Source organism: Coturnix japonica, chromosome 5, assembly GCF_001577835.2.
Source record: "Coturnix japonica isolate 7356 chromosome 5, Coturnix japonica 2.1, whole genome shotgun sequence".
In the NCBI taxonomy this organism is placed as follows: Eukaryota; Metazoa; Chordata; class Aves; order Galliformes; family Phasianidae; genus Coturnix; species Coturnix japonica.
Genome location: NC_029520.1, coordinates 40,836,581 through 40,859,358, shown reverse-complemented (window position 1 = coordinate 40,859,358; position 22,778 = coordinate 40,836,581). Strand labels below are relative to the sequence as shown.

Sequence of the window (22,778 nt, the reverse complement as noted above, 5' to 3'; positions counted from 1 at the left end):
TCAGGAGCTGAACTTGCTTTAATTTCTTGAGCACAGTAGATGTTGGGACTGTGTTATGCTGTAGTACTACCTGGGCTGTGGTAGCTGTTGCTGTGTTTTGCTTTGAAATATATATGCTAGAGGGAGAATTGCAAATGGTTCTAAATGCAGGGTTTCAGTTCAGGGTGATCTGAACTCATGAGATGAAACCGAGGACAGCATTTGCCTCTGTCCTTCTGCCCTACTGCTGTTTAACAGATGACATGTAAAGAAGCAGAGGACAGTCTCACTGCTGCTTTCTCCTGCTTAGAAACGTGTGGCCCCACACAGAGAGCTGGGTCAGAACTGGAAGCAAAGCTCTAAGAGCATCAGGTTTGGCTTGGCCCAAGCTGACTCAGCCTCCCACAGGGTTCTCAGCCATATGGTTGACACAACCATCCTGGTGGTGTTTGGGTTGTGGGTGAACGTGGAACACGAGAGCTGCGTTTCAAAAAACAAGCCCATGCAGACAGAAGAGTTAGTTAATTTTTCCATACTTTAATGAGATACGCAGTTACAAGTCCTGTAACAGCTGCTACAAAAAAAAAGCACATACAATACTCAGGGTTAAATTTAAAAGCAACTATCATTTCGCATGAAAACAAACTCATTAAGTGAGCCTTTGTTAGAACTCTAGCTTATGTAAATGAAATGGTCAAAAACAATAGGGCAAATGGTAAATGTCTGATCTTCTAAAAAGTCTCATTACCGAGGAAGCAGAATAGTACCCCAAACAAGTCTCCCAATTGCAGAAAGCGAGTTAAAAATGAGAGCTCTCCTAAAGCAGGATTTTGGTTTCGTGAGTACAGAAAAGCCCTATGGCAGCCTCAAAATAAGTTATGAAAAAGCAAAACTTAATTGCAGTCAACTAAATCCTTAAAAAGTCAGCAAAGCATCTCCTGTTCCTTGATTATCACAGTGATTACAGAAAGATCATCCCCCTTACGCTGTACAAAACACCCGGATGCCGCTGTGTCTCCAGGAGCAATTGAATGTAGCGGAATTCTTAAAATCAAAGCTCTTTAGAAGTGCTCTGACAACATCCCCCCCCTCCCAACTTATTCTGCCATCTAGTACCTCTTCCTCAATAGTTTATATTTTAGTGAGCGGATAAAATCTGAGACACATCATTGCGTGTAAAACATCACTGTACAATATTAGAACAAGATTCTGAGTTTATAAAAATGGATACAACGTTCTGCTGCATCAAGACTGACCCATGATTCCTTGCTTCTCCCCGGCTTAGGGAGTACCTCCACAGCACTCAGTGTGTAGAAGTACAGTGCTGCTTAATTCATGTGATCTGAACCAAGTTCTAGAATGCAGTTTCACCAACCATGATCAAAACCAACAGACATCATAACTCAGGCATGTTTTACTTTATAAGGAGACATGGCCTCCCCGTGTGTAGTAAACAGAGCTTATTTTGTGCAGGGAGCATCTGCTAGAATCACCACAATCAGAAGAGATAATACCGGGCCTTTCAGAGCAGGAAAGCAATGCCCTTCAGTCTTGAACAACACAGAGTGCATACGATGCCCACGTTCTAGGATGCTGTCGAGCTATAGGCGCTAAAAGAAAAATATGTCAAAGGAGAAGAGGAATAAACAGCGGCACAACATTCTTTCACCATGCGATCCTCCTTGAGATGAGGCCAGCTTTCAATGAACATCAATGATGAAATCCATATTAAATGCAGTGTACCTTTTAAGAACACATTATGTGCTACAAAGAAAGGAAACGAGACAAAATGAAGGTGGAGGCAGTTACTTGATTGGTTGGATTTTGATGAGAAGCCAAGTACTAAAAATGTCTCTTCTGTCACATTGTTTTCCCAGTCGTCCTTTCAGCCTCAAAGCTTCTAACTGCAGTAGTACTGCATCCTGTCAGTCCGTCGTCTTTTCCGTGACTGAAATTCCTCGAAGAAGTGCTGAATATCTTCTCTTTTCACAACCTTGGGGATACAACAGGAAACCCAAGTTGTGGTTCAGTATTTCAATTAAACAAACCTTTTTCTTACAAGCATTCCATTAGGTAACGATCAAAGCTTTTAGAAATCCCTGATACAGCTGTAGTGAAACAGCTTTCTTGTCTTACCCGATGGAAATGATTAATGCCCAAATTCTACTTTAAGAGAAGACAAAGAGGGAAGTTAGGTTTCCCAGGTGTAAAAACAAGCACAAATGTATAACAACTTGCTCAAGAAAAGGAACCTGCAAGGTTATTATAAGACTCCTATTATTGTCAGCAATGTTTAAAAAAATAAGATAGTTAAGTTCTAATTGAATCAGGACTGTCCGGTCTCTACTGCGTTAACCAGCAACTGCATGAAACAGAAGGAAACCACTACAGTGTAGCACAGCAGTATCTCAAATCTTTCAATGCCATTTTAGAGCACCATTTCTGGCACAAAGTTCTTCAAGTTCTGCAAAATACAGCTTACCGTTCCCTCATCTGCAAATCTCCTGAGATAGTCAGTCAGTTCTGTCTTTAGGTCATTGTATTCTGGGTGGAGAAGAGAACAAAACAAGATACACAGAGTTAGTTCACGGCTGGTTCAGTGTGTGGCAGCCTGCTGCACTTCCTCTGTCATTAGATTTACTTGTGAAATCTAGACTTGAACTGGGCTATAAATTATAGCAATCATCAAAGAATGAAACAAGTTTGGGTAAACAAGAGCTGCCTGATTACTGATCTGTTCAGGTGGCCTTCAGAGAAATGGGCTGGAATTCAGCATGCTGTGTAGAACAGACCCTGAGAACCAGCCTTCACCCCAGCTTCACAGTGATGGGCACCAAGACATGGCCAAAACAACAGAATAAGTAAGGGAAATGAAGCCAGAAAGCAGAATTATGAACATCTAAAAATTAGATCATGTCAGAAGACATCATCACTACCCTACCTAAGATATTTAACAGTGAAGTTTCCATGCCATCTAATTCCTTAATGTCAGTTATAACCACGACTTTTCTATAGTTACACTGAGGTTTGCAATCTGTCATAGTCTTCTACGTGTTGATTTCAGACTACTTCTAAAGTAAACTGCAAGATCTGATACTGACCACCTAAAATGCTAAAGCAGGTGATAAAAATGAATACTTTTATATTTACCACAGATGAGTTCTACTTGCTGGACTCTGTTCATGCTGTTAAGGGTGTCCATTAAAGGGTCCCTTTTGTCTGTTTCCTGATCGCTGGTGCCTTTGTTTTCATAAGCCAAGACAGTGTCACATTCATCTGTCAGGAACTGGACTTCGAGCTCTGAATACATTTTCTGGAGAATAATGTCAAATTGGATTTTTGCATTACAAAACTTCTCATACACACCTTTTTTATTCAGTATCACAAATAACACTGATAAGAATAAAAACTAAGTTCTGAATCATGCATTTTGACCATTTCCCCATGCTGACTTCCAAAACAAGACTGTCTTGGAGTTGCAAAGGAAGTACAGATGTTTAGAAGCTTATCCACACTGCATTAGTTCCACAGGGTCTGGTGTATTTATGTCATGGGCAGGGATTTTGTGTTTATAATACAGCGTAAGGACACTCAGTCTTCTATCTACAAGTTTCTTTTCAAAGCCACTTCCTGCCTCTCCCAGCTTTGGTGATTACAATGAAAGCATAATACGTACCAAGCAGTCTTCACAAGTGCATAATTTGCTTCTCCAGTTTGATGGCCAAAAGGTGGCGGTATCTTTTTTTGAAACCCCCTTGCTTTGGAGCTCTTTCAGCTTGCAGCCTGATTCTTCACTCTTAACACCTACCTGAATTGAAAAAGATTACTCAGTGCTCTGCGATTTCAAACACACACTGTTCTGTTCTTTCCAATACACCATTTTCCTTGTACCAGACTTTTGGTTTTGACACAATTTTGTCCATGCAAGGGTTATAATGTAGGTTAGAAGTTTCCCCCTGGACGTACAACTGTTCTTTAGAACCTTAAAGCATTAGCCAGAGGAGTTAAGGAAATCTGAGCTGGATTGTCATGGAAATGCAATTACAATGCATAACACTGCTGTACTGTAGCAAACTCAGAAGTTGCCTCAGAGTAAAGGCAAAAAGGCTGAGTGGATCAGATGCATCTACCCTAAATACAAAAAAATCTTGCACCCTAATCTCACCTACTTTTACAGGCAAGTTCTGTAGCCTGGGCTGTGACCCACTGAGACCACAGCTGTAGTGTCAGGAACTAAAGGGGAACATAGCAATTAGAAAACATTCACCTATTCACTGATCCTCTGAAGGAAGAGGTGAGTTTTGCTTCATGTATCATGAGTATGAAGACATACAGGACAGAAAAGGCAGCACAATTTACCTCTGGACAAGCAGACCCAGAACTAGTGGATGGTTCATTAATCTGCTCTGTTTGCTTTTCCTCCTTTATTTCTTGGTGTTCTGCTCTATTTTCTTTTTTTATTTCTTTCTTCTGCTCCTCAGTTTCCTCAACATTCAGGACAACCCCTTCATCTTCAAGTGAATTCGCTTTGGTCAAAGCAGGAACTAGAAGATAAACAAGCACAGAAGTGAAAATAATAGTAGTGACTTTCTGTTATGGTATTTCAGATAGGTCTGCACTGAAATGTTTCTCCTTCTCCTTAAATGTTGTCACACATAAAAAAATAGAAAAATAGAAACTCAGGTAAGCTTGCCTGGAGTCCTTAAAATTTCCATTGAAATTCCCGGAAAGATGAGTTCTTCGATATAAATATTAACATTCATCTGTATATATGCTAGCAAATCTTTGAGGGAATAAATAAAATAGTGAACCCTCCAGACCCTCCTACCCTCATTGGACCCGTCCAAAGAGTAGCACTTCTCCAAGCCCTTAAATAGCGTAATGTCATTAATCAACAAAGCAGAAGAAAGACTCATCAATGAAATATCGTCTCAATGCTCTTAATTTTCTTCACCTGCGTACTGTGCAGCATAGGCCCACAGGAAATGGCAGTGCTTCATGCAGGCTTGACAAACCATTTCATGGAAGTCTCCGCTGTCCGGGGGTACCACACCGAGATGCTGTTGAAAAGAAACAAACGTGCAGCAGTTGAATGTTCAATGCAAAGTAAAAGATTCAGCTTTAGATGAAGTAAAACAACAACTGCCAACACGTTTTCAGCACAAGCATACACTGTCCCAGTAATTCTGCAACAAGCGTCAGCGTAACAAAGACTGGAAAGAGCTTATCAAACGTCAGGAGAAAAAAAAATACACCATTCTATCTTTGCTTATGTGCCTCTGCTGACAGTCCCGTATGCCTACGTTCTAAATGGAGCTTAACAAGATGCCTACCACACACTTTAAGCACCTGAGTAACTTTTTATGATTGCTTCCCTGTATGTCTTCTAAGTCTTCCTGTCATTCACACAGTGGAATTGAGAAGAATGACATCCCAAACCTCTCCATAAACCACCAAGAAATGGTTAAGCCATTAAAAGCACCACCTGCTTTCTTCTGAAAAGCATCCCTACAAAGCTCCCAGCATGCAGCATAATATTCTTAATAGGCACATCTATAAAAAAGAATGCCATGGTTTAACATCTACAAGAACTTTAATTGAAGCCAATCATCCTTTTTTATTTCCCCCTTTGATCCTGTAACTTCAAAGGTTTTACTTTCTAACAACCCAGTATGGAATTTCACTTATGCCCCTGAAGGGAGAAGAGGCTGAAGGAAGCCCCGATGCTCACACATGAAGTGGGACACTCAGCCAAGCGCTTCGCTGCTGCTGACAGACCTTCCTGAAGCTTGTAATCAGGACCCAACAGCGCCATTTGTTCCTTTCTATTTCAAGTAGCTACGGCTTAAAAGCGTTCTTCTGACTGACCTACTCAGGCAGGTGATGGAATGTCTCAGCAAGAATCATCACTGATTCTAATGATTAGAACTTTCTAATTAAGGACAATGATAGAGAAATCACCGTTTTATTCTAAAGGAGGAACCCTGAAATCAGCAGTGCTCTTGCTAATGTTTTCAGACTGGAGGGAAGGGCAGTGCAAGATTTAATATCCCCCTACATTAAATGAAACACCCCAGAATATACATAATAATCTTCTAAGAATTACAGCAAAACATCCCAAGTAAAAATTAACATATGGACTTACCTGACGCTAATTTATTTCTATGCAAATGGCAATTCTGCTACTTATAGTTTCCTTACCCTTCCATGGAACCAGTCTTCACACACGATGCACTGGATCATTTCATCTTGGATCTGGATGGACAGTCACTTTATTAGCCTTAACATCAACCTTCAGAATCTTCCCCAAGCCTCACACTACAGCCCTGTGCACAACAAACTGCGTTTCCATCCTCACCCACCCACAGTGAGCCGCCATTAATGAGCAGTTATAGTCGGTTCACTTCCCTCAAGTGAAACAGCGTGTGTAATTTGTCACACCGACAAGCAGATGGAATTCCTAGTTACTATTACAGAACTCGTTTTCCCAGTAGAGCAAGGCATTCTCACACAAAAGAGCTGAAAGAAGTTAACACAGTGTTGGTATCTTTCTTGCAGCGAGCAGAAATGCATGAGCAGGCATGACAGGTGACATCTGATTTGTGTAAGAAATCCACGATCCTGGCTTAATCATCCACAATACAGTGTAATACAAACCAGTTTGTTACAGAACGGTTATTAATGACTTCTTTAAAGACACTTCTACACTTAGGAAAGATGAGTTTATATTATCCTTTTTCCTACTTAAAAAGACATATGTCTTCCTTACTCCCTGACTTCTCTGAGTGCCAACAGAAGTGTGTGTATGTAAACCCAGTTCTGTATTCACGCTGAAGGCCAACGCTGCTGTCATGGGAGACTCCTCAGGGCAGAGCCCTGTCACAGTGCTGCTGCAGGCAGGAGGGAGCAGAGTCTGCTCTCCCTTAACACATCTGTTTGTTCCACACCTCGAGTGGTTCTCAAGATAATGAGAAACACATCCTCCAAGGGAGCTGTGCAGCTTTATAAGGAGGAAGCAGAGATAGCTGCAATGGCATTCCATCCCAGTGCTGGTTTGCCTTCCTCGTCCGTCTTTAAGGTATAAACATATTCTACCACTAGAAAACCACGAGAATGGAATCACTTTATACCGCACATCACAACCAAAACTGATACGGGACAGAAAGGTTCATAAAGTGGGTTCATAAAGTGGGATCATCCCCCTGGTGCATCTCAAGGACCGCCCCGTGCACATTCTGCTTGAATGGCAGCTATGTAGGCTCACTGCTGGATTTTGTATTCCATACCTCATCTTCAGGATCAGGGTAAGGTCTTTTGCAAATACAGTACAAGCCATAGAAATTGTCGTTGTACTTATTTCCTGAATTCACTTTGCCCTTTTCCTAGAAGGAAAGGAAACATTGTTTCAGTATACAATGCAGTGAAAAACCAGACAGAACAGCTGCACAGCCTGGAATAATCCCCATTCCTCTTCAGCTTTACTTCCTAAAATCAATCATCACGCACACAGCTTGAACATCTAAACATCACCCAGAGACACCTGTGCTGTGCAGTGAGCAGAAGACAGAGCACATAAGGAATGCAAGAGATTGCTCTGAGTCAGACAGGCTGGTGGGTCTCACTGCCAGGTAAGCCCATCTCAAAACAGCTGATATGTGGCCAGGGGACCTCAGAACTGCACAGAGTTGCAGCCTAATGCTGCCATATGATGTTACTGCCAATGTTTTGTGCCACCACTCTGAGAAGGAAAGAGACGATGTGAACACTCCCTCCATGATGTCAGCTGCGTTCTCATATGGATGCTGAAATGCTACAACTGATTTTGGACTGATTTCACACCAAGTAAGGAAGGAAGAGCCACACAACCCACTTCATTCACTCAGAGTAACAGTGACACCTCAGGACTGTCACAGGTCTCTGTAGAAATCACCTGCTGTCAGCCCTTGGCTTACAAGCTATGGCTCTGCCCCATTTCCACCAGACCAAACAGGGCATACAAACCCACTGCTGCTTCTATGTTGTGTGTTATTGCCCTGGAAGCCGCAGCACTTCTCACTGCCTCCTTGAAAGGTCACAACTGCTGGACTACCTGAAGGCAGCACTATGGAAGCACAGAGTTCTTCACAGCCAGCCCAGACCCGGTCAGACTCACGGCTGCAGGCTCACATTTGTGGCCTCATGCTGGCTGCAGGCACAGGCAGAGGGCAGGGAGATGTCCCTGCTGCTCTCTGCACAGTGTTTGGCCCCGGGGTCTTCCAGCAGCACTGCAGCTCTCCCACTCACCCAACGTGCTGCCACGTGCCAGCACCACGGCTGGAAGGAGGGCACTGACCAACTCCAAACTCACCGGGAGCAACTTGCACTGCAGGTTCTTGAACTTGCTGTTCCCACAGTCACAGCGGAAGTTCCTGAAAACAACACAGAGTCACAGAACGGTTTGGGTTGGAAGGAACATCAAACCCCCCCAGTTCCCACCCCATGCCATGGGCTGGCTGCCCCCAGCAGGTCAGAGCCCAGCATCCCATCCAACCAACCCTGAGCGCCTCCAGGGATGGGGCACCCACAGCTCTCTGTGCCTCAGCGCCCTCTGAGTGAAGAATTCCTGCCGAACACCTTAATCTACATCTCCCCTTTGAGTTTAGCGCCACTCCCCTTTGTCCTCTCACTATCACACCGCGCAAAGAGTCGCTCCCCAACCCCCCTAATCCGTTCGCATATCGCCCCGCAGCCCCGGCCGGTACCTCTTGGTGTAGAGCTCGAGGAGGCTGTGTGAGCTGTGGCACTCGTAGCTGCACGCCAGGCAGATGCCGGCGGGCTCAGCTCCGGGCGGCGTGCAGGTGCTGCAGGCGTACAGAGCCTGGCGCTTCACCGCACCCTGCGGGGACACCGAGCGGTAACGAGCGGCCGGCACCGGAGTAACCGGCACCGGGACGGGCTGTGAGGGAAAGAAGGGGGTCCGAGGGAAGGGGGTGTGAGGGAAGGGGGTGTGAGGGAAGGGGGTCTCGCTCCCGGCCCCGCCCGCACCTGTGAGTAGCTGCACCGCTCGTGGTCGCTGCCGCCCAGCACGGCCCGCGCCTCCTTCTCCAGCTCCTCGTTCTCGGCCAGCACCTCCGCCAGGGACACCACGGGCTCCTCAGCCGCCCCCACGCCGCCGCCCCCCGGCCCGGCTCCCTCCTCCTCCTCCGCCGCCGCCGCCATGGCCGCGGTCAGACGCCGAGGCGGGAAGCGCCGGGCGGCGCCACCACGACGGAAGCGGAACCGGGCGGCGGGAGCGCGCGTCACAAGGCCGAGGCGCGTGGCCGCGGCGCGTCCCTCGCTGCCGCCATGGAGCTGGTGGCGGAGCTGCGCTCGGGCGGCAGCACGCGGGCGGTGCGGGTGCGGTGCACGGCGGAGGCGGGCGGGGAGCTAAGGGCCTTAAGGCGCGGGCTGGGGGAGCTGCAGGAGCGCGTGGCCGAGCTGCTCGCTCCGCTCGTGCTGGAGCAGCAGCGGCGCGGAGCCACGGGCGGAGATCCGGGAACCGGTGAGTGGGGGCGGCCGGGGGCGGCGGGGAGCGGGGATGGAGGCACGAGCTGAGCGCCGCGTGTCGTGTCCGCAGGTGACGGCCTGGAGGAGGGAGAGGAGGAGGAGGAGGAGGATGACAACGACGAAGAAGACGACGAGGAGGAGAACGGCGTGACCGCGGGGCAGGACGAGATCCCCCCAACGAAACGGACCAGGGTGCAGCCGCCGTGAGCGCAGCGCGTGGGTCCGCGTTACGCCGCGCCGGGCGCTGTGCGGGATCACGGCGCGGAATAAAGCGGGGAGGCCAACGGCGGGGTCCGGCACTGCCGCTGTCGGTCATTGCTGCTGTCCGTCATATTGCCGCTGTCCGTCAGTCATTGCCGTGTCGGTCACTGCCGCTGTCCGGCGCTCCCGGCCGTGAGAGCGTTTCCTGCACGCGTTTGGCGCTTCTTTGAACAGGCTGAGATGGTGGTGACACCCAGCTGTTCTCTGCTGTTAGAGCTCGGTGGTTCAAACAGCTCTAAATCCACTTTAGAGTGTAAATCTTCTATGTTTAAAAAAAAGCTTAAGGTCGTAACTGTGATATTGATTAGGCATGTGGGTGGTTTTGTGAGGGAACAAAGGAAAAGCTCGCAGTTCTTACTTTGCTGCCAGGAGAAACATTCTCTGTAAGAAATATGTTTTACTACAGCTCACTTGAAGGGCTGCAGCCGTACTATATGCCCTCCACTGGGCCCGCTCTCCCACAAGAAGAGGTGACGTGGCCCAGCAGCAGTTACAGAGCACGGCAGAGGTTTGACTGTGATGTGAAGGTGCTCAGAAGGCAAGGCAGGTAGGGATGCTGCCAGCCAGGCTGCCCAGGAGCAGAGCTCAAGCAGTGTGAATAGGCTTCATCTTGTGACACGGACACAATAAAAGTGTGCAGAACAAGTGGAACACTGCCTGTTTTTACAGCTTCTACGTGAGAAAGCAGAAGTCTGAGCCTAATCTTCTTGATTAAAGAAGTGCTTTTCCACCTCTAAGTGAAGTTGTGGCAATTCATCTTCTCTGTCCGCTCAGAGATAAGGCTGATATGAAAAGTTCTGCTATAAGCAGGTCTCACATCTTTTAGTAACGCTGCTGCTACAGATTTGTGCTGTCATTCACAATTAGGAACTAATTCAGAGGCGGTTATGACACTATCTAAAAATCTTCACTGTAATCAGCTTTAGTTTTACTATCTCTTTTACATGTATAAACAACCTAATCAAACTTCCTTCCCCATCGGCTGCTATCCCTATGCACTAATAGGTTATACCTTACACTAATAGGTTATACCCTACACTAACAGGTTATAGCCTTAAGAGATGACTGCTCCTTCCCACCTTAAGCTCAAATCCCTACAGATGCAGCATTGGCTTGCACTGGTTCCCACGTCTTTCTGCCATTAGCTGTACAGCTCATGCATTCAGGCAGCTATATACACAAACCACCATCTGTAAGACACCACCACAGGCAGCACGTGCTCCATATCCAGGCCACATGGTTCTCACTTCTTCCATTTTCCATGGTGCTTCCTCTTATATTGTTCTCCTCCAAATGATGACATTATAGCAATTTCTCAGCTGAAAAACAGCATTGAATAAAAGAAAATCCAGCCAGACATCACAGAAGCAGAGAAAGGACAAAGGAATTGGAGTCATCCAACCAGCCCAACCAAGGAGTTGGGACACAGAGAACATAAAGATGACACAATCAGCTGCATCCACACTCTAAGGGATGGACAGGACAGCAATGAGCAGTAGCCAGTGGCTGCCAGCGCTGCTATTAAAGAACAAAGGTACACAATAAAACACCATTATAATATCTCTGTGTTATCAGACTTCTGTTTATAAACATTGAAAAGTTTTTTATTTCATAGATAAATAAGACAGTGATCTTTAGAGTTAAGAAACAACACAACTTAAAAGCTCTGACTCCAAAAGATAGGAGCAGTCAGAGTTTATACTTTATTCTTACTCCAGCATATTGAGATGGCAGCTTCCCCCTTTTCATATTGCACTTTGAACTTAAAACCCTCTTGTAAAGGCTACATCGTGTTTTTAGGTCCTAGCACCCCTGCTGGCAGCTGAGCCCACAGTCTACAAGTATCTCCAAATGCAACCAAAGTTTAAGGTGCTGTAACTACCACCCTTGAACACAGCAACACATTCTTTCCAAAGCAGGAAACAGGTGATATGTCTGAGATTCCCTTACAGTTGTCAGAACTGGATTAAGCATTTGTGATGGTCAGGTACTGACAATTACGTACAATCAAATAAAAAACGATAATTGAGAAGTTCAGTGCATAACTGTTCTGGGCCTGCAGAAGTCCATATAATGCAATGTTTTCACAATCAGAAGGTTACCTCCATCATGGCTCAAAAATACAGTTAGTCTAAGAAGAAACAGACACACAAAAGAAGAGATTTGGCATCATTGAAAACACACAGTCCCAGTAGTCAGAAATAAAGGCTACACCGAAATAGCACTGAAAAACAAGGTGAAATTATGGTAAGAAATGGCAATGGAATTTCAGCATGATTGAAGCAAATCACGTTTCTTTCAAGAACAAGACAAGTGATCTTACTCAGAATCCTGGAAGAAAGATACTATTTGTCCTACGTGAGGCTTAGAGCATTCCCCAGCTCGGTGATAGGAAAACTATCACAAATGTAAAGTCTTCGTAGCACATCAGTACTCACTGAATATGTTTTTGCATGTCTGGACAGACATTAGAACAGTAGAAAAATTCCCATCGTTTGTAATGTTACCAAAGGAGATTTCTAAAGGAAGAAGGAAACACAAAGTTTTGTGCCTCTTATAATATCCCAACACCGGCACAAGCTGCTTTGGACACTGCAGGGAAGAAGCTTAAAGCACCGCCAGGTCTGTGCCCCTCCTCACTGCTACAATGTGATTCTATGACGTGCTATTCTGGTCAATGGAGAAAAAAATACCTCAGAGAAGAAAAACAGATATCTATCTTTTTCTCTTCAGTGATTTGCACATGCTTTATTCTTCGCTTCCTGCATTTCCTACATGTGTTATAAAAAAATCATTAAAAACCAGCACTGATGTAGATATGAATTACTTCTTGAAAAGCAAAAGCAAAAACCTGTTCTGAGTGCAACTTCTATTGTCACCTTCTGACCTTCTTCCTTTATCACAGAAGCATTAATTCTCTTGTCATTGATTTTACTCCAGGAAAAACAAAAGGACATTGTTGCTTTTTTTTCCCCTTCCTCTTTTTGCACAGAGGAGCAAAGTCACAGAGTAGGAACTTCTTTCCCCCAAGAATGTGTCGAGTGGAGTGAAGCAGTTTTGCATCATTAAGGCAAAATGAGGAATACTTCCATCACGTGTCACATAGGACTCCCCCACTCAAGTCATTCCGATAGACCAAGACTTTAAAAACCTCTGGAATTACTTTTTGTTGGGTTTTTTTAATAGAAAACAGTCACCGTTCATTGCTTAACAGTTGGAAAGAAAAGGTTCTTTCCAGCCTTCGCTCAGAACTTCAGTCTTGTGATTAAATCAGACATATCGATCGCTTCAAAGCAGCTACGGAAACTAGAAATGGAGTTAAGTGTCAATCAGCTGTAATCTACTGATCTGATTAGAGGCCTTCACAAATGTTTGATGACGATTGCAAATGACAGCCAAGCAGATAGGAATGATGCAATAGCCAACAGTTTTGGGGTCGGCTCTCGTACAGGAATAGAGGAACAAGAACATCTGTAAATACGGTATTAAAAAGATGATAGTCCACAGCCAAAAAGGCAAGGAGAGCAGTCGTGCTTTTAAGGAGTGCGTCCATGTGGTTCCTTCCTGTGGTTCCTTGGGGTGCTGCTGAATGTGCTCCAGTGCCAGTTTATTGTAAGTCTCATTGATTTCAAAGACGTAATAAAAAGCTGCAGCGCTTGCTAGCAAGTACAGCCCCACTCCAATCCAGCCCATCCTCTGGCGGAAGTTCATCATTCTCCATGCTCTGCACCTGTAACAGAACGAGAAGCAGAAATTCAGTATGGTTTGGAGACCACACAGTTCTGACTAATTTAGGTTCTAAGAGGCTCAACTCAAGCAATGGGTTAACAAAACCCATGTCGTGAATAGGGGAAGTCACTTACCCCATCTGCTCTCGGTGCCTCTAGCCACAGGGTGAGACAATCATAGAATCATAGAATTACCCGGGTTGGAAAAGACCTTGAAGATCATCAAGTCCAACCGCAGCCTAACCAGAACCCTAACTCTAACAACCCTCCACTAAATCATATCCCTGAGCACCACATCCAAACGGCTCTCTATGAGTTCAGACACATCAGAGAACTTAAGAAGATCCTAACACAAATACCCGTGCATCCAACTAGTGACACCAACAACGCTGCTTGTTTGCACTGCTCCAACACCACTGACTTCCCAAGGGTATCCTCAGTCCTGACCTGCCAGAACCTGAACAGGGCAGCAATGGAGAAATCCTCCTGTCCATGACGCTGCTACACATAAGGAGCAGCCAAACAGGCAGTCAAACACCAGAGATAACCACTGTGTCTGTAGCATTATATAGCTGTACCTGTAGCATTTATCGTTTACATCATATTCGCTATACATCATGCTATACACCACGGAGCTACGGGACCCCCCAGTTCTCGTTCCTCCCCGTGGCTGCGAACAGACCAGGCCTCCTCCAAGGGGGCGGGCAGGCCCGGCCACAGCCCACAACCTCCCCCACACAGCGGCGGGGCGACGGTACCCTCAGCACGCCGCTCGCCGTCCTTCCCCGCCGAGTCCCGCCGTCCCGGAGCCAAAGCGCCCCCCTACCTTCCTCCAGCGGAGAAGAAGGGAGTGGGAGAAGAAAAAGGCTGGCGGCAGGCGGCCCGCTCCCCTCAGCCCGCCCCGCCGCGCCGTGAGGCGGAAGGACCCGCCGATCCGCGCCGCCGCCGCCGGCCCGATGCCATCGCCACCCCGGAACGGCGACACTTCCGGCATGAAGGAACCGATTCCGGTTCTGTCCCGACTGCATCCGGGACGTGGATGGCGGAACGTGCCCCTGGGCGGCCGTTGGCTGGCGGCCATCTTGGCGGGAGCCCGTGGCCCTGTGTGGTGTGATTGACCTCGCCCAAAATGGCGGCTTGGGCTCGTGGTGGCCCCTCAGTTACCTCGTGTGCTCCGAGCTGCACTTCTTAGCCGCGTTAGCACCAAAGAAAGTACCGATGGAGATAACTGTAGTGCAGAACTATCTAGTGCCATACATGGATGTGACTGTACAGTGTGTCTATACACAAAACCCGCTGCTTGTGGGTTACTGTTGTATTAAATCACTTGAAAAATGCCACAGGAAAAATATCTTCAACAATCTGAGATTGCAAATGGCTACTGTGTGTGTTGGTAACAGCACAGCCTTTCCCTCTGCGTTTTGAGGAAAATGGATCCTTTTCTGCCTTTTTTTTTGGCATGCCCCGTGGTATCTCTCATAGGAATGGAAGTTTATCCTCCATGTCTTGCCTAACAAAGACTGAAAATCATCTAAACCAGCCCCTAAATCATTGGGCCAGGTCTGCGTGGTGCAATGATTTCCATCACAGCACTGTTTGGAAGGTCTGTGCAGGACACTGCAGCTTTGAATTCACTAACACTTAGCACACATTTCCTATGCTGGGACTGGGGGCTGAGGAAGTGCTTGTGAGGCTGCATATAAAGCAACTGGAAAATGAAGTATATTGTGGTTTGTCGTGCTATTCTTGGTGTTAAAATGCTGTAAACTGGGCTCTATTCAGAATAGCTGGCGACTAAATGCACAGTGTTGCAGCTGCCATTGCAACAACAACAACAAAATACATCTGAGAACCCTCAGTAGTTAAGAGAAGTTCTCAGGCACGTTCTTCGCTGCTTATTTAACGGGAGGCTCCGAGTCTCTAGGCTCGCTCCGAGGGCCACTAGATGGCGTGACATCACAGATAAATCGGCTTCTCACTCAGTTTTGTACGTACGTTAAGTGAGGATTTTCTACTTTTTTTTCCCATAATTTTTAAAGTTATAAACTGTAATTTTAGTTCTGATTAATAACGTTGTAGACATGAGCAACTACATACCATTGGGACGCTGTTTTTCATTAACTTTCTTACAGGTAGCGACATCCCTGCTGATCCACAATGAAAGAGTTTTCCAGGTGGCTCTGACTTTGTATGTATGGCTTTCTTCCTGGTGTTACAGGCAGTGACGGAGAACTGAACAGCTATGGCATCCTCTATCTTTAAAAGTGCTGGTGGTGAAGAGAACAATTCATATTCTCCATATCAAAATGAGGATACGTGCATATTGAGACTCACAGGGTTGATATTCAGGCTGTAAACAAGAGGAGAAGCTATAGAGGCCTGCTGAATCAAAAGGAATTAACTTTTAATGGTCAAGCCTGGAAGTAGAAAGTTTGTTTTTAAACAGCATATAATTATACATTAAAATAAATAAATAATATCTCAGTTTTTACAGTCTTGATAATAACTCTCATGCTAAAACAGGTATAGAAAAACTAAGTTTATTGAAGGTAAATAAAAAAGCATCGGGAAGCATCAAGGACTGGCTGATTCATAAAAGTCAGGAGCCAAATGTATAACAGAGCCAATACATCAGGGCCTTGCTGCCAGAGTACCTCAGTGAAGCAAGCAGGGCAGGCTGGGTTCAGCCAAGGGTCTGGGTCACCCAGCAAGCAATGAAGTGGGTCTGAGGTTAAGCTGGGAAGGCAGCCACTGGTTAGCCTCAGGTCCACTGAGGATAACTGCAGTGAAACATAGTGATTACCAGGCAGATCACTACTGATTTAAAAAAAAAAAAAATGAGGTTAAGTTTGAAGGTTAGGCTGTGGGTCAAGACTGAGATGAAGAGGGCCTAGGTCTAGGCACAGCCAGGGCTAAGCTAGAGACTGATACTCCTACAACTTATCTTATATATAGATTAAAGGCCAAGGGCTCAGCTTAAATAGGGCTCCTGAGCTCTTAACTTGGGTCAGTGAGGCTTGTTGGGGGCTGTTAAAGCCTGTTAGTTCACTCAGGACTCTGACAAATTATTTAGGACAAATGAGGACTGATGGAAAGAAAACAGAAGAGTTGGTTATAATATTTGCATCCAAATGGGCTTTCATACTTAAACTGAGGCCTTCACTGGGCTTTCATAGGTAGGGTCACATTAGTGACAAGAAATACTTTTTTCTCAAGAAGTCATCTACCTTTTACTTTGTGAGACACTGATTTTTGATTCATTAAAATGAAGTCTAAGCCAAACTTTTCATTAGAGATCTGTGATTCCTGTGGAATTCAGTCATGTTGTGTGTCCAAAGAGAAAACTGGTGTGAGCCTACGTGCTGGTCTTTGGAGATCCTGCATAACCTTAGCCAAGTAGGCAAGGCTAGTTTTAGAGTAGGTCTAAGCTGCTGAAAGTGAGGGATAAAGCGTAGAGCTCCTTCCAAATACACACTTTTATGTAACAAAAAGAGTTAGCGCTGTGTTCGTAAATACAGAATATAAAGGTTTTTGTAGTGAATTTTGAGTAATGTACACACATACACACAAATAAGGCTGCATCCTGGTAAAAGAGAACGCTTTCAGGTTTTTCTGATTCTCAAAGCAGTATTTACTGTACTCATATGAAGTTCTGTCTGTGAGTGAATGAATGCCAAGTGCTTTGCAGTTTGTAGAGTATTTGTTGTCTATTACGTGTAGCTGTATTGGATTTCATAGCATCCCGTTGTGTTGCAGTAACTTGTTTTGATCAGTTACGCTGTCGTTTGTTCAGAGACAGAAATCGACTTATCTCAGTTTCAGTATTATGTGGCTTATTTCATGTTTTATGAACCTTTATTTTTTAGTTTATGGCTTTTATATCTTTTGCAAGTATGACAGTCTTCCGATTATTATTATTCTTGAGTGGTTATTTTGCCTTTACTGTAGTCTTTCTTTGAACTTCTCTGTTGGAAACATCTGTTTTCGTACCGAGTGTAGCACATTTTGGAAGCATGTAAGACTTGTGGATAAGCTGCCATTTTTGTATTTTATTCTCATTTTGAAGTCAAATATTATGTTTGCTTGTTTTGGCTACGTTGTTCATATCAAGCACAGATCTTCAGTGAACTGTATATAATCCACAGTGATCCTTCCCTGTTTCGAATTTCTTCCTATACTTTGAAATGCTGAGACCTTCAATTACCTTCATTCTCTGTCCCTGAAATTCTTTGTTTGCAGCAGACACATCTAAGTAAAGCTTCAGGCAATCCTATTGTCCAGGTTCTCTGGAATACCAGACATACTTCATTCTTGGTTTTCCTACAGTTATTCTACAAATACTTACCACTGAACTCTGAAGGTCTGATATTTGCAAGTAGAAGACCAGTATCATTTTCCCAGTCATCCACAGAAAACATTAATCAAATGCATTAGAGACTATTACCCCTTGTCAGAATGTCTCTAAAGAATTGTGCCTTTTGTGAAGAAGTGCCTTTGCCTTTTAGAACTTTTAGACTTGATTATAGTGATAATCTCTGATATGATGTTTGCTTTTACCTTCTATTTTCTGCTGTTATGAAGCGTCTTGAAAGTTTAGCAAGAACTGACAAAACATAGGAAAATCATACCTATCAGAGGCAGCTGGTGACTGAGTATTTATCTCTATGGCAGTTATTCAAGCAGAGGACAAATGCAGTTCACACAGAAGCAATGCAGGTATAGGTCTCACAGCTTTGTTGGTATGATCTGGCCTTGTATTGATTTAGTAAAAATGAGAGGTAACCTGCAGAATTTTGGTCAGAACAGTTCTCGGTTAGAAACTACATTTCAGCAAAAGCATTATTCATTGCAGCCTATTGATGTTAATTACATCTCCACAAATATTACTCTATAAAAATTCACTTCCAAGACTGCTATTAAACTGCTGAGAAATCAGAATCAACCCGTCAGTGATTTCAGCAAGGGTCTGCTCATGCTGCCAGGAGGGAACGGTTATTGAATTCCCATGCTGAGTTTGCTGCTGCCAACAGGTTTGTTCATGTAAACAAGTTAACTGAAAATTCACCCATGTTAGGAAGAAAAACAGATTTGAAACCAGGAGTCTGGCAGACTAAAAATGCCAGCCTCTGCATTTGGCCTAAAAGAGTCACTTCTCAACTATAATTGGGAAAAATACAAGTTGAAAAAAATAATCATTTCCTTTAAAGGTCACTTCTTGAAAGCGTGCACCATCCTTCCTCCTTTTTTCATGCACACATTCAAAGGTAAACATCTGACCACTTGAGGGAGTGACAGCACTATCCTCGTTAAAAGAGGTTGCAATTACACTCTTCCCCCCAATACTTCTAGTAATTATGCTTATTATCCTTTTTCCTCCCCCCCCCCCCCCCCCCTTTTCTTCTGTTGTGCTTTAGTGCAGGGTATCAGTAATACAGCATGAGTTTGATGAGATTTGTCTTCTCTGAGATTCCCAGTTCCCAGGCTGTGCCTGTCCTGCTTAGACTGGACTATGGACAGCAGGAAGTATCTATACTTAGATTCTTGTGAAGCATAACTTTTGTCACTAAACTAACATTGGGCCGCATTAGTCCTTTTCCCACATTCAAATTTTGTTCACAAGAATCCCAGCTTTTTTGCATAGATCAAGATATAAGCTTGGGGGGTGGTTGGGAGGATATTCTTTGAGACTTATTGAATCTAAGCTTTCATTTAAAAAAATAACAGTTTAGGTTGTTTGGGTATTGTTACAATTGGAATGATTAACACAGTGGAAGGGTGATACAAGAGTGAAAGAGCAAAGGGAGCAGCATGGATAGAATAGTACTTCAATGGAAAATGAAAGGTGTTCACCTGTCTCCAAAGATACAGGCTCATTAAAAAAATTGCACAAAGGAGGGATCTCCAAGCAGAGATCCTTCCCTAGTGGCAGTCAGCCCTTAAATGGGCTGTAGGAAAGATTCAGCCTGGCTGCATCCCTTCCAGTCACACAGCTGAATTGCCTTCACCTGTGCTCCTAGGGCCGACCAGGTCCTTTCCCCAGGTGCTCAATCAGTGGTACAGGCCATGACTCAACGGTTCCAATACTGGCATAAATAATAGAAAGGATTGTGTTGGGCACCTGAGAGTGACTGGTGCTTCAAAATGTTATAGTCTGGTTTATTAATGCTGTTTATTTAGTCTAACCCAAACTGATAGCTCTTTCAGTAACAAATTCTATGTGTCAGCTGCCTGTTCAGCTCTGCCTGAGAAGAGCAATTTCCTTTACAGTTCCTCTGTGATTTGGTTTCTTCAGTATTCCGTCATAGCCTTAAGAGGAAAAAAAATCTTGACCTGGATGAATAACAGATTTGTCCAAGGAAACAGAAAGTGTCAGAGGGAGGCTGAATGACAAACGTTACCTCACGGTTAGTTGTACTGCTGGACCTGCAGAGCACCTCATTACTCATTCTAGTGCGCACTGACAGCAGGCAGCCCAGCTGAAAGGCGATGCCCTGCCAGCATCTGGAAGGGCTTTTATATAAATTTAATCAGCTGCAAGTAAACTGAAGGCTGCTGTTGTTGTGGACTTCTGCAGAGGATAAATGCCAGTTCACTGTAGTTGAGCAGATCCTTATGTAAGACAGCCTTTAAGTACTTACCTTGGCGTTTAACTGAATTTGTCATTTTGTGAAGCACATGCGAGAGGCCTGCAACAGAAATCCTGAGTCAGGCACATGATGCCAATTGAATGGAGGTGTCAGCAACAGTAGGCGAGTACTCTAAAGGGAGAATTTCATTAATGTATTCGTTAGTTAATGTGTGTATTTCATGTATCAAAAACATTCAGCAGTATTTGAAAATCTTTAAAACGAAAAGGTATGATGTATTTGTTTTTATTTTCCTTATTTTGCAGAGTGTGTAAGCTGCTGTTCCTATACTTATTTGAAATCAAATTTCAGACTGCAGTGTCTACATCAGCTTCATCATAAAGCTCCGGGTGAATATTTAAATATGTCTGCACACGAATTACAACATTTATGGGCATTCTTACAGAGGTAATGTATCTGTTTTCCCTCACATATATATGTTCTGTTTGCCTTATATCAAAAGAACATAAACACAACTGGGACAACATGAAGGTAATTACAAGATAAAGTAATATGCTTGCAAGAGACATTAATATGTCTAACTGCAACCAAAGCAACACCTTCTCCACATTAAGAAGTATTTAGCTTCAATTAATTATCTCACTGAATGTGTGTTTCTTCACTGCTTTGTGTAATAGAATGCACAATGCCTACCTTGGAAAGGATGCCTCTAAATAGTGCAGAGCTTGTTTGTGTTATGTTCATAGTGTTCTGAGTAATTGTTCCCAGCCAAAGGGTTTCACCAGCAAATTGCTGTAATGCAGCACAGTGCAATAATTATGTTGTTTCAGTGCACTGTGATACAAACTAAAACCTATTCTAAATTGCATGTTGGAAGAGAGTGCTTCCAATCTTGAGTTTTTTTACCTTCCATTCTTGCACTGTCTCTCGCTTACCAGTCAGCCAGTGAAGCTGTTTTGCTTTTATACGTTTTCAGAGTGTTCCTGATGATATTTCTGGAAAAGCAGTCCCATATACAGCAGATAACAGTCTGATAACCGCCATGATAACGTGTAGAGGTGGAAGATGAGAATAAAGTCAAACAGCCTGATATTTCAGAGGTTTCACGTGGTGAAAATGCTTAGAAACTTGGTCAAGAAACACTGTGCTAGTGGAAGAGGACAGCCATGCTAAGCTGGGATGATTAAAAAGGACAGAAGAGCATAATGTATTGATGACACTTCTTTGGAAATCTGCACAGGTGTGACTCCAAAGCACAGACATTAGCCAAAGACAAGAGCTTTGTCACTGTAGGAATGTCTGATACCTAGAATCTCTGTTCTCCAGCTATGTGAACTGATGAAAAATCAGTCCTTTGAGACTGTTGTCACCAAAGCAGAAATTAATAACAAACAAGAGTTCAGCTTTAAACTCTTGTGAAACTGAGTATTTAGGATCCATTGATGGGATCTAAATGCTTATCATAGCATTCATCAAGCATCATTCTCTTCTGCGTCATCCAGATGTTGGGTTCATCATCTATAGAAGAGGTTATGGTTATACAAATCATTGTCAGTCCATCTGGCAGCTCCACAAACTTTATTGCAGAGTAGCCAAAAATTAACCTGAAACCACAATCAGTTTTACTCTGAAGAGATCTTAGTTAACTTCAGTATCCTAAATTATGAAATTGTTTTTTAGAGAGAACTCTTAAGCCCATGTAGCTGTAAAATGACTCTAGCATGTGATTGTGAAATTGTGAAAATATGGGAAAGCATTTTAGTGAAGGCTGAGGAAGAGAATACTCTTCATGTAAAGAAGAAGCCAAAGAAGGGGACGACTGTCAGAGCAAAACAGGTACCACTCCTGCCTCCAGTGCAGATTAAGTAGGAAGTGAATCAGCACACCACTGGTTCTGGAGGATGATAGTTGTGATCTGAAGAACTTGTAGGCATCCAAAGGAAGCCACTTTGGGTTAAATCTGATGCTGTTTTTAAAGCATTTCCAAATCTTGCTGATAAAGACTGAGTTTGCTCCATGAGGGCCTTGCAGGCAAAAGTGAGGGTTGTCTTTCCATGACATTGTCATATGATGGAGATACTACGAAATGGATTTGTTTTGTCTGGTTTTGTTTGTTTGTTTTTTAAATATACTCCCTTTAATTAACTTTGGACTGGCATTGACGTGAGCTTTGGAAATATTTTTCTGTATCATTTTTGCACTAGTAAGCCTACACATTCTGGTCGCTTCTGAAAATACAAAAATTGCTGCTCTGTTCATATCTCCTGATGGAAACACGCAGAATCAGAAAGCACAATGGTTCTGTGGGACTTGCAGCCTCTGAACTTTTAGTGAACTGTAAGGAAGCACTTTAAGAAAACAGGAAAAGTTTCCTCAATCTTTGAAGGCCTGAGGATAAGATTTAAGTGCAAGTGATGGTGTGGTTCTGCAGGCAACATCAGGCTTTATCTTTCCTGTATTCTCTGTTATAGCAGCTTAAAAGGTTCAACCATACTCAGAAATGACTTGTGGAAGTGGAGGACCACTGGCACGAGAATATGTATTTTAGATCATCTGAACCAATGTGTTATTAACCCAAGAAAAGGACAGAAACATATGGAATAATAGTGGTAGGACACATGTATGTTGAGATCCCTCTATACTTACGAGTTCTATATCCTACACAGTCAGCATTTATTGTTTTGTTGGAAAGACAAGC

General features: G+C 44.0%; 3 protein-coding genes and 1 long non-coding RNA gene across 4 annotated transcripts; 2 read left to right on the top strand and 2 right to left on the bottom strand.

Annotated features, from left to right (window-relative positions):
* Positions 1-495: 495 nt before the first annotated feature.
* UBR7 (ubiquitin protein ligase E3 component n-recognin 7) lies at positions 496-9,202 on the bottom strand. The gene is made up of 11 exons (XM_015865244.1): positions 9,004-9,202; positions 8,721-8,854; positions 8,327-8,387; positions 7,266-7,361; positions 6,181-6,234; positions 4,934-5,039; positions 4,339-4,523; positions 3,656-3,787; positions 3,130-3,292; positions 2,462-2,523; positions 496-1,972 (listed from the first exon to the last, which is right to left on the bottom strand). Exons 1-11 carry the CDS (start codon positions 9,175-9,177, stop codon positions 1,880-1,882), a joined length of 1,260 nt encoding a protein of 419 aa, XP_015720730.1. The 5' UTR covers positions 9,178-9,202; the 3' UTR covers positions 496-1,879.
* On the top strand, positions 9,201-10,502 carry LOC107315187 (uncharacterized ENTR1 family protein-like). The gene is made up of 2 exons (XM_015865247.2): positions 9,201-9,499; positions 9,575-10,502. Exons 1-2 carry the CDS (start codon positions 9,304-9,306, stop codon positions 9,709-9,711), a joined length of 333 nt encoding a protein of 110 aa, XP_015720733.1. The 5' UTR covers positions 9,201-9,303; the 3' UTR covers positions 9,712-10,502.
* An 827-nt stretch (positions 10,503-11,329) lies between these two features.
* On the bottom strand, positions 11,330-14,483 carry TMEM251 (transmembrane protein 251). The gene is made up of 2 exons (XM_015865246.2): positions 14,320-14,483; positions 11,330-13,495 (listed from the first exon to the last, which is right to left on the bottom strand). Exon 2 carries the CDS (start codon positions 13,477-13,479, stop codon positions 13,084-13,086), a length of 396 nt encoding a protein of 131 aa, XP_015720732.2. The 5' UTR covers positions 13,480-13,495; positions 14,320-14,483; the 3' UTR covers positions 11,330-13,083.
* Positions 14,484-18,131: 3,648 nt separating this feature from the next.
* On the top strand, positions 18,132-22,322 carry LOC116653474. Its single transcript, XR_004307358.1, has 3 exons — positions 18,132-18,209; positions 20,386-20,527; positions 21,057-22,322. It is a non-coding gene; the product is annotated as an uncharacterized LOC116653474 (long non-coding RNA).
* Positions 22,323-22,778: the final 456 nt, after the last annotated feature.

Excerpts from the sequence above, each read along its gene's own strand:
- LOC107315187 (XM_015865247.2), top strand. The coding sequence starts at position 9,304 with ATGGAGCTGGTGGCGGAGCTGCGCTCGGGCGGCAGCACGCGGGCGGTG. Across the intron at positions 9,500-9,574 it reads GGGCGGAGATCCGGGAACCG|GTGACGGCCTGGAGGAGGGA; the intron begins GTGAGTGGGGGC and ends TCGTGTCCGCAG.
- UBR7 (XM_015865244.1), bottom strand. The coding sequence starts at position 9,177 with ATGGCGGCGGCGGCGGAGGAGGAGGAGGGAGCCGGGCCGGGGGGCGGC. Across the intron at positions 6,235-7,265 it reads ACCCTGATCCTGAAGATGAG|ATCCAAGATGAAATGATCCA; the intron begins GTATGGAATACA and ends CTGTCCATCCAG. Across the intron at positions 3,293-3,655 it reads GCACTTGTGAAGACTGCTTG|AAAATGTATTCAGAGCTCGA; the intron begins GTACGTATTATG and ends ATTATTCTCCAG.
- TMEM251 (XM_015865246.2), bottom strand. The coding sequence starts at position 13,479 with ATGATGAACTTCCGCCAGAGGATGGGCTGGATTGGAGTGGGGCTGTAC.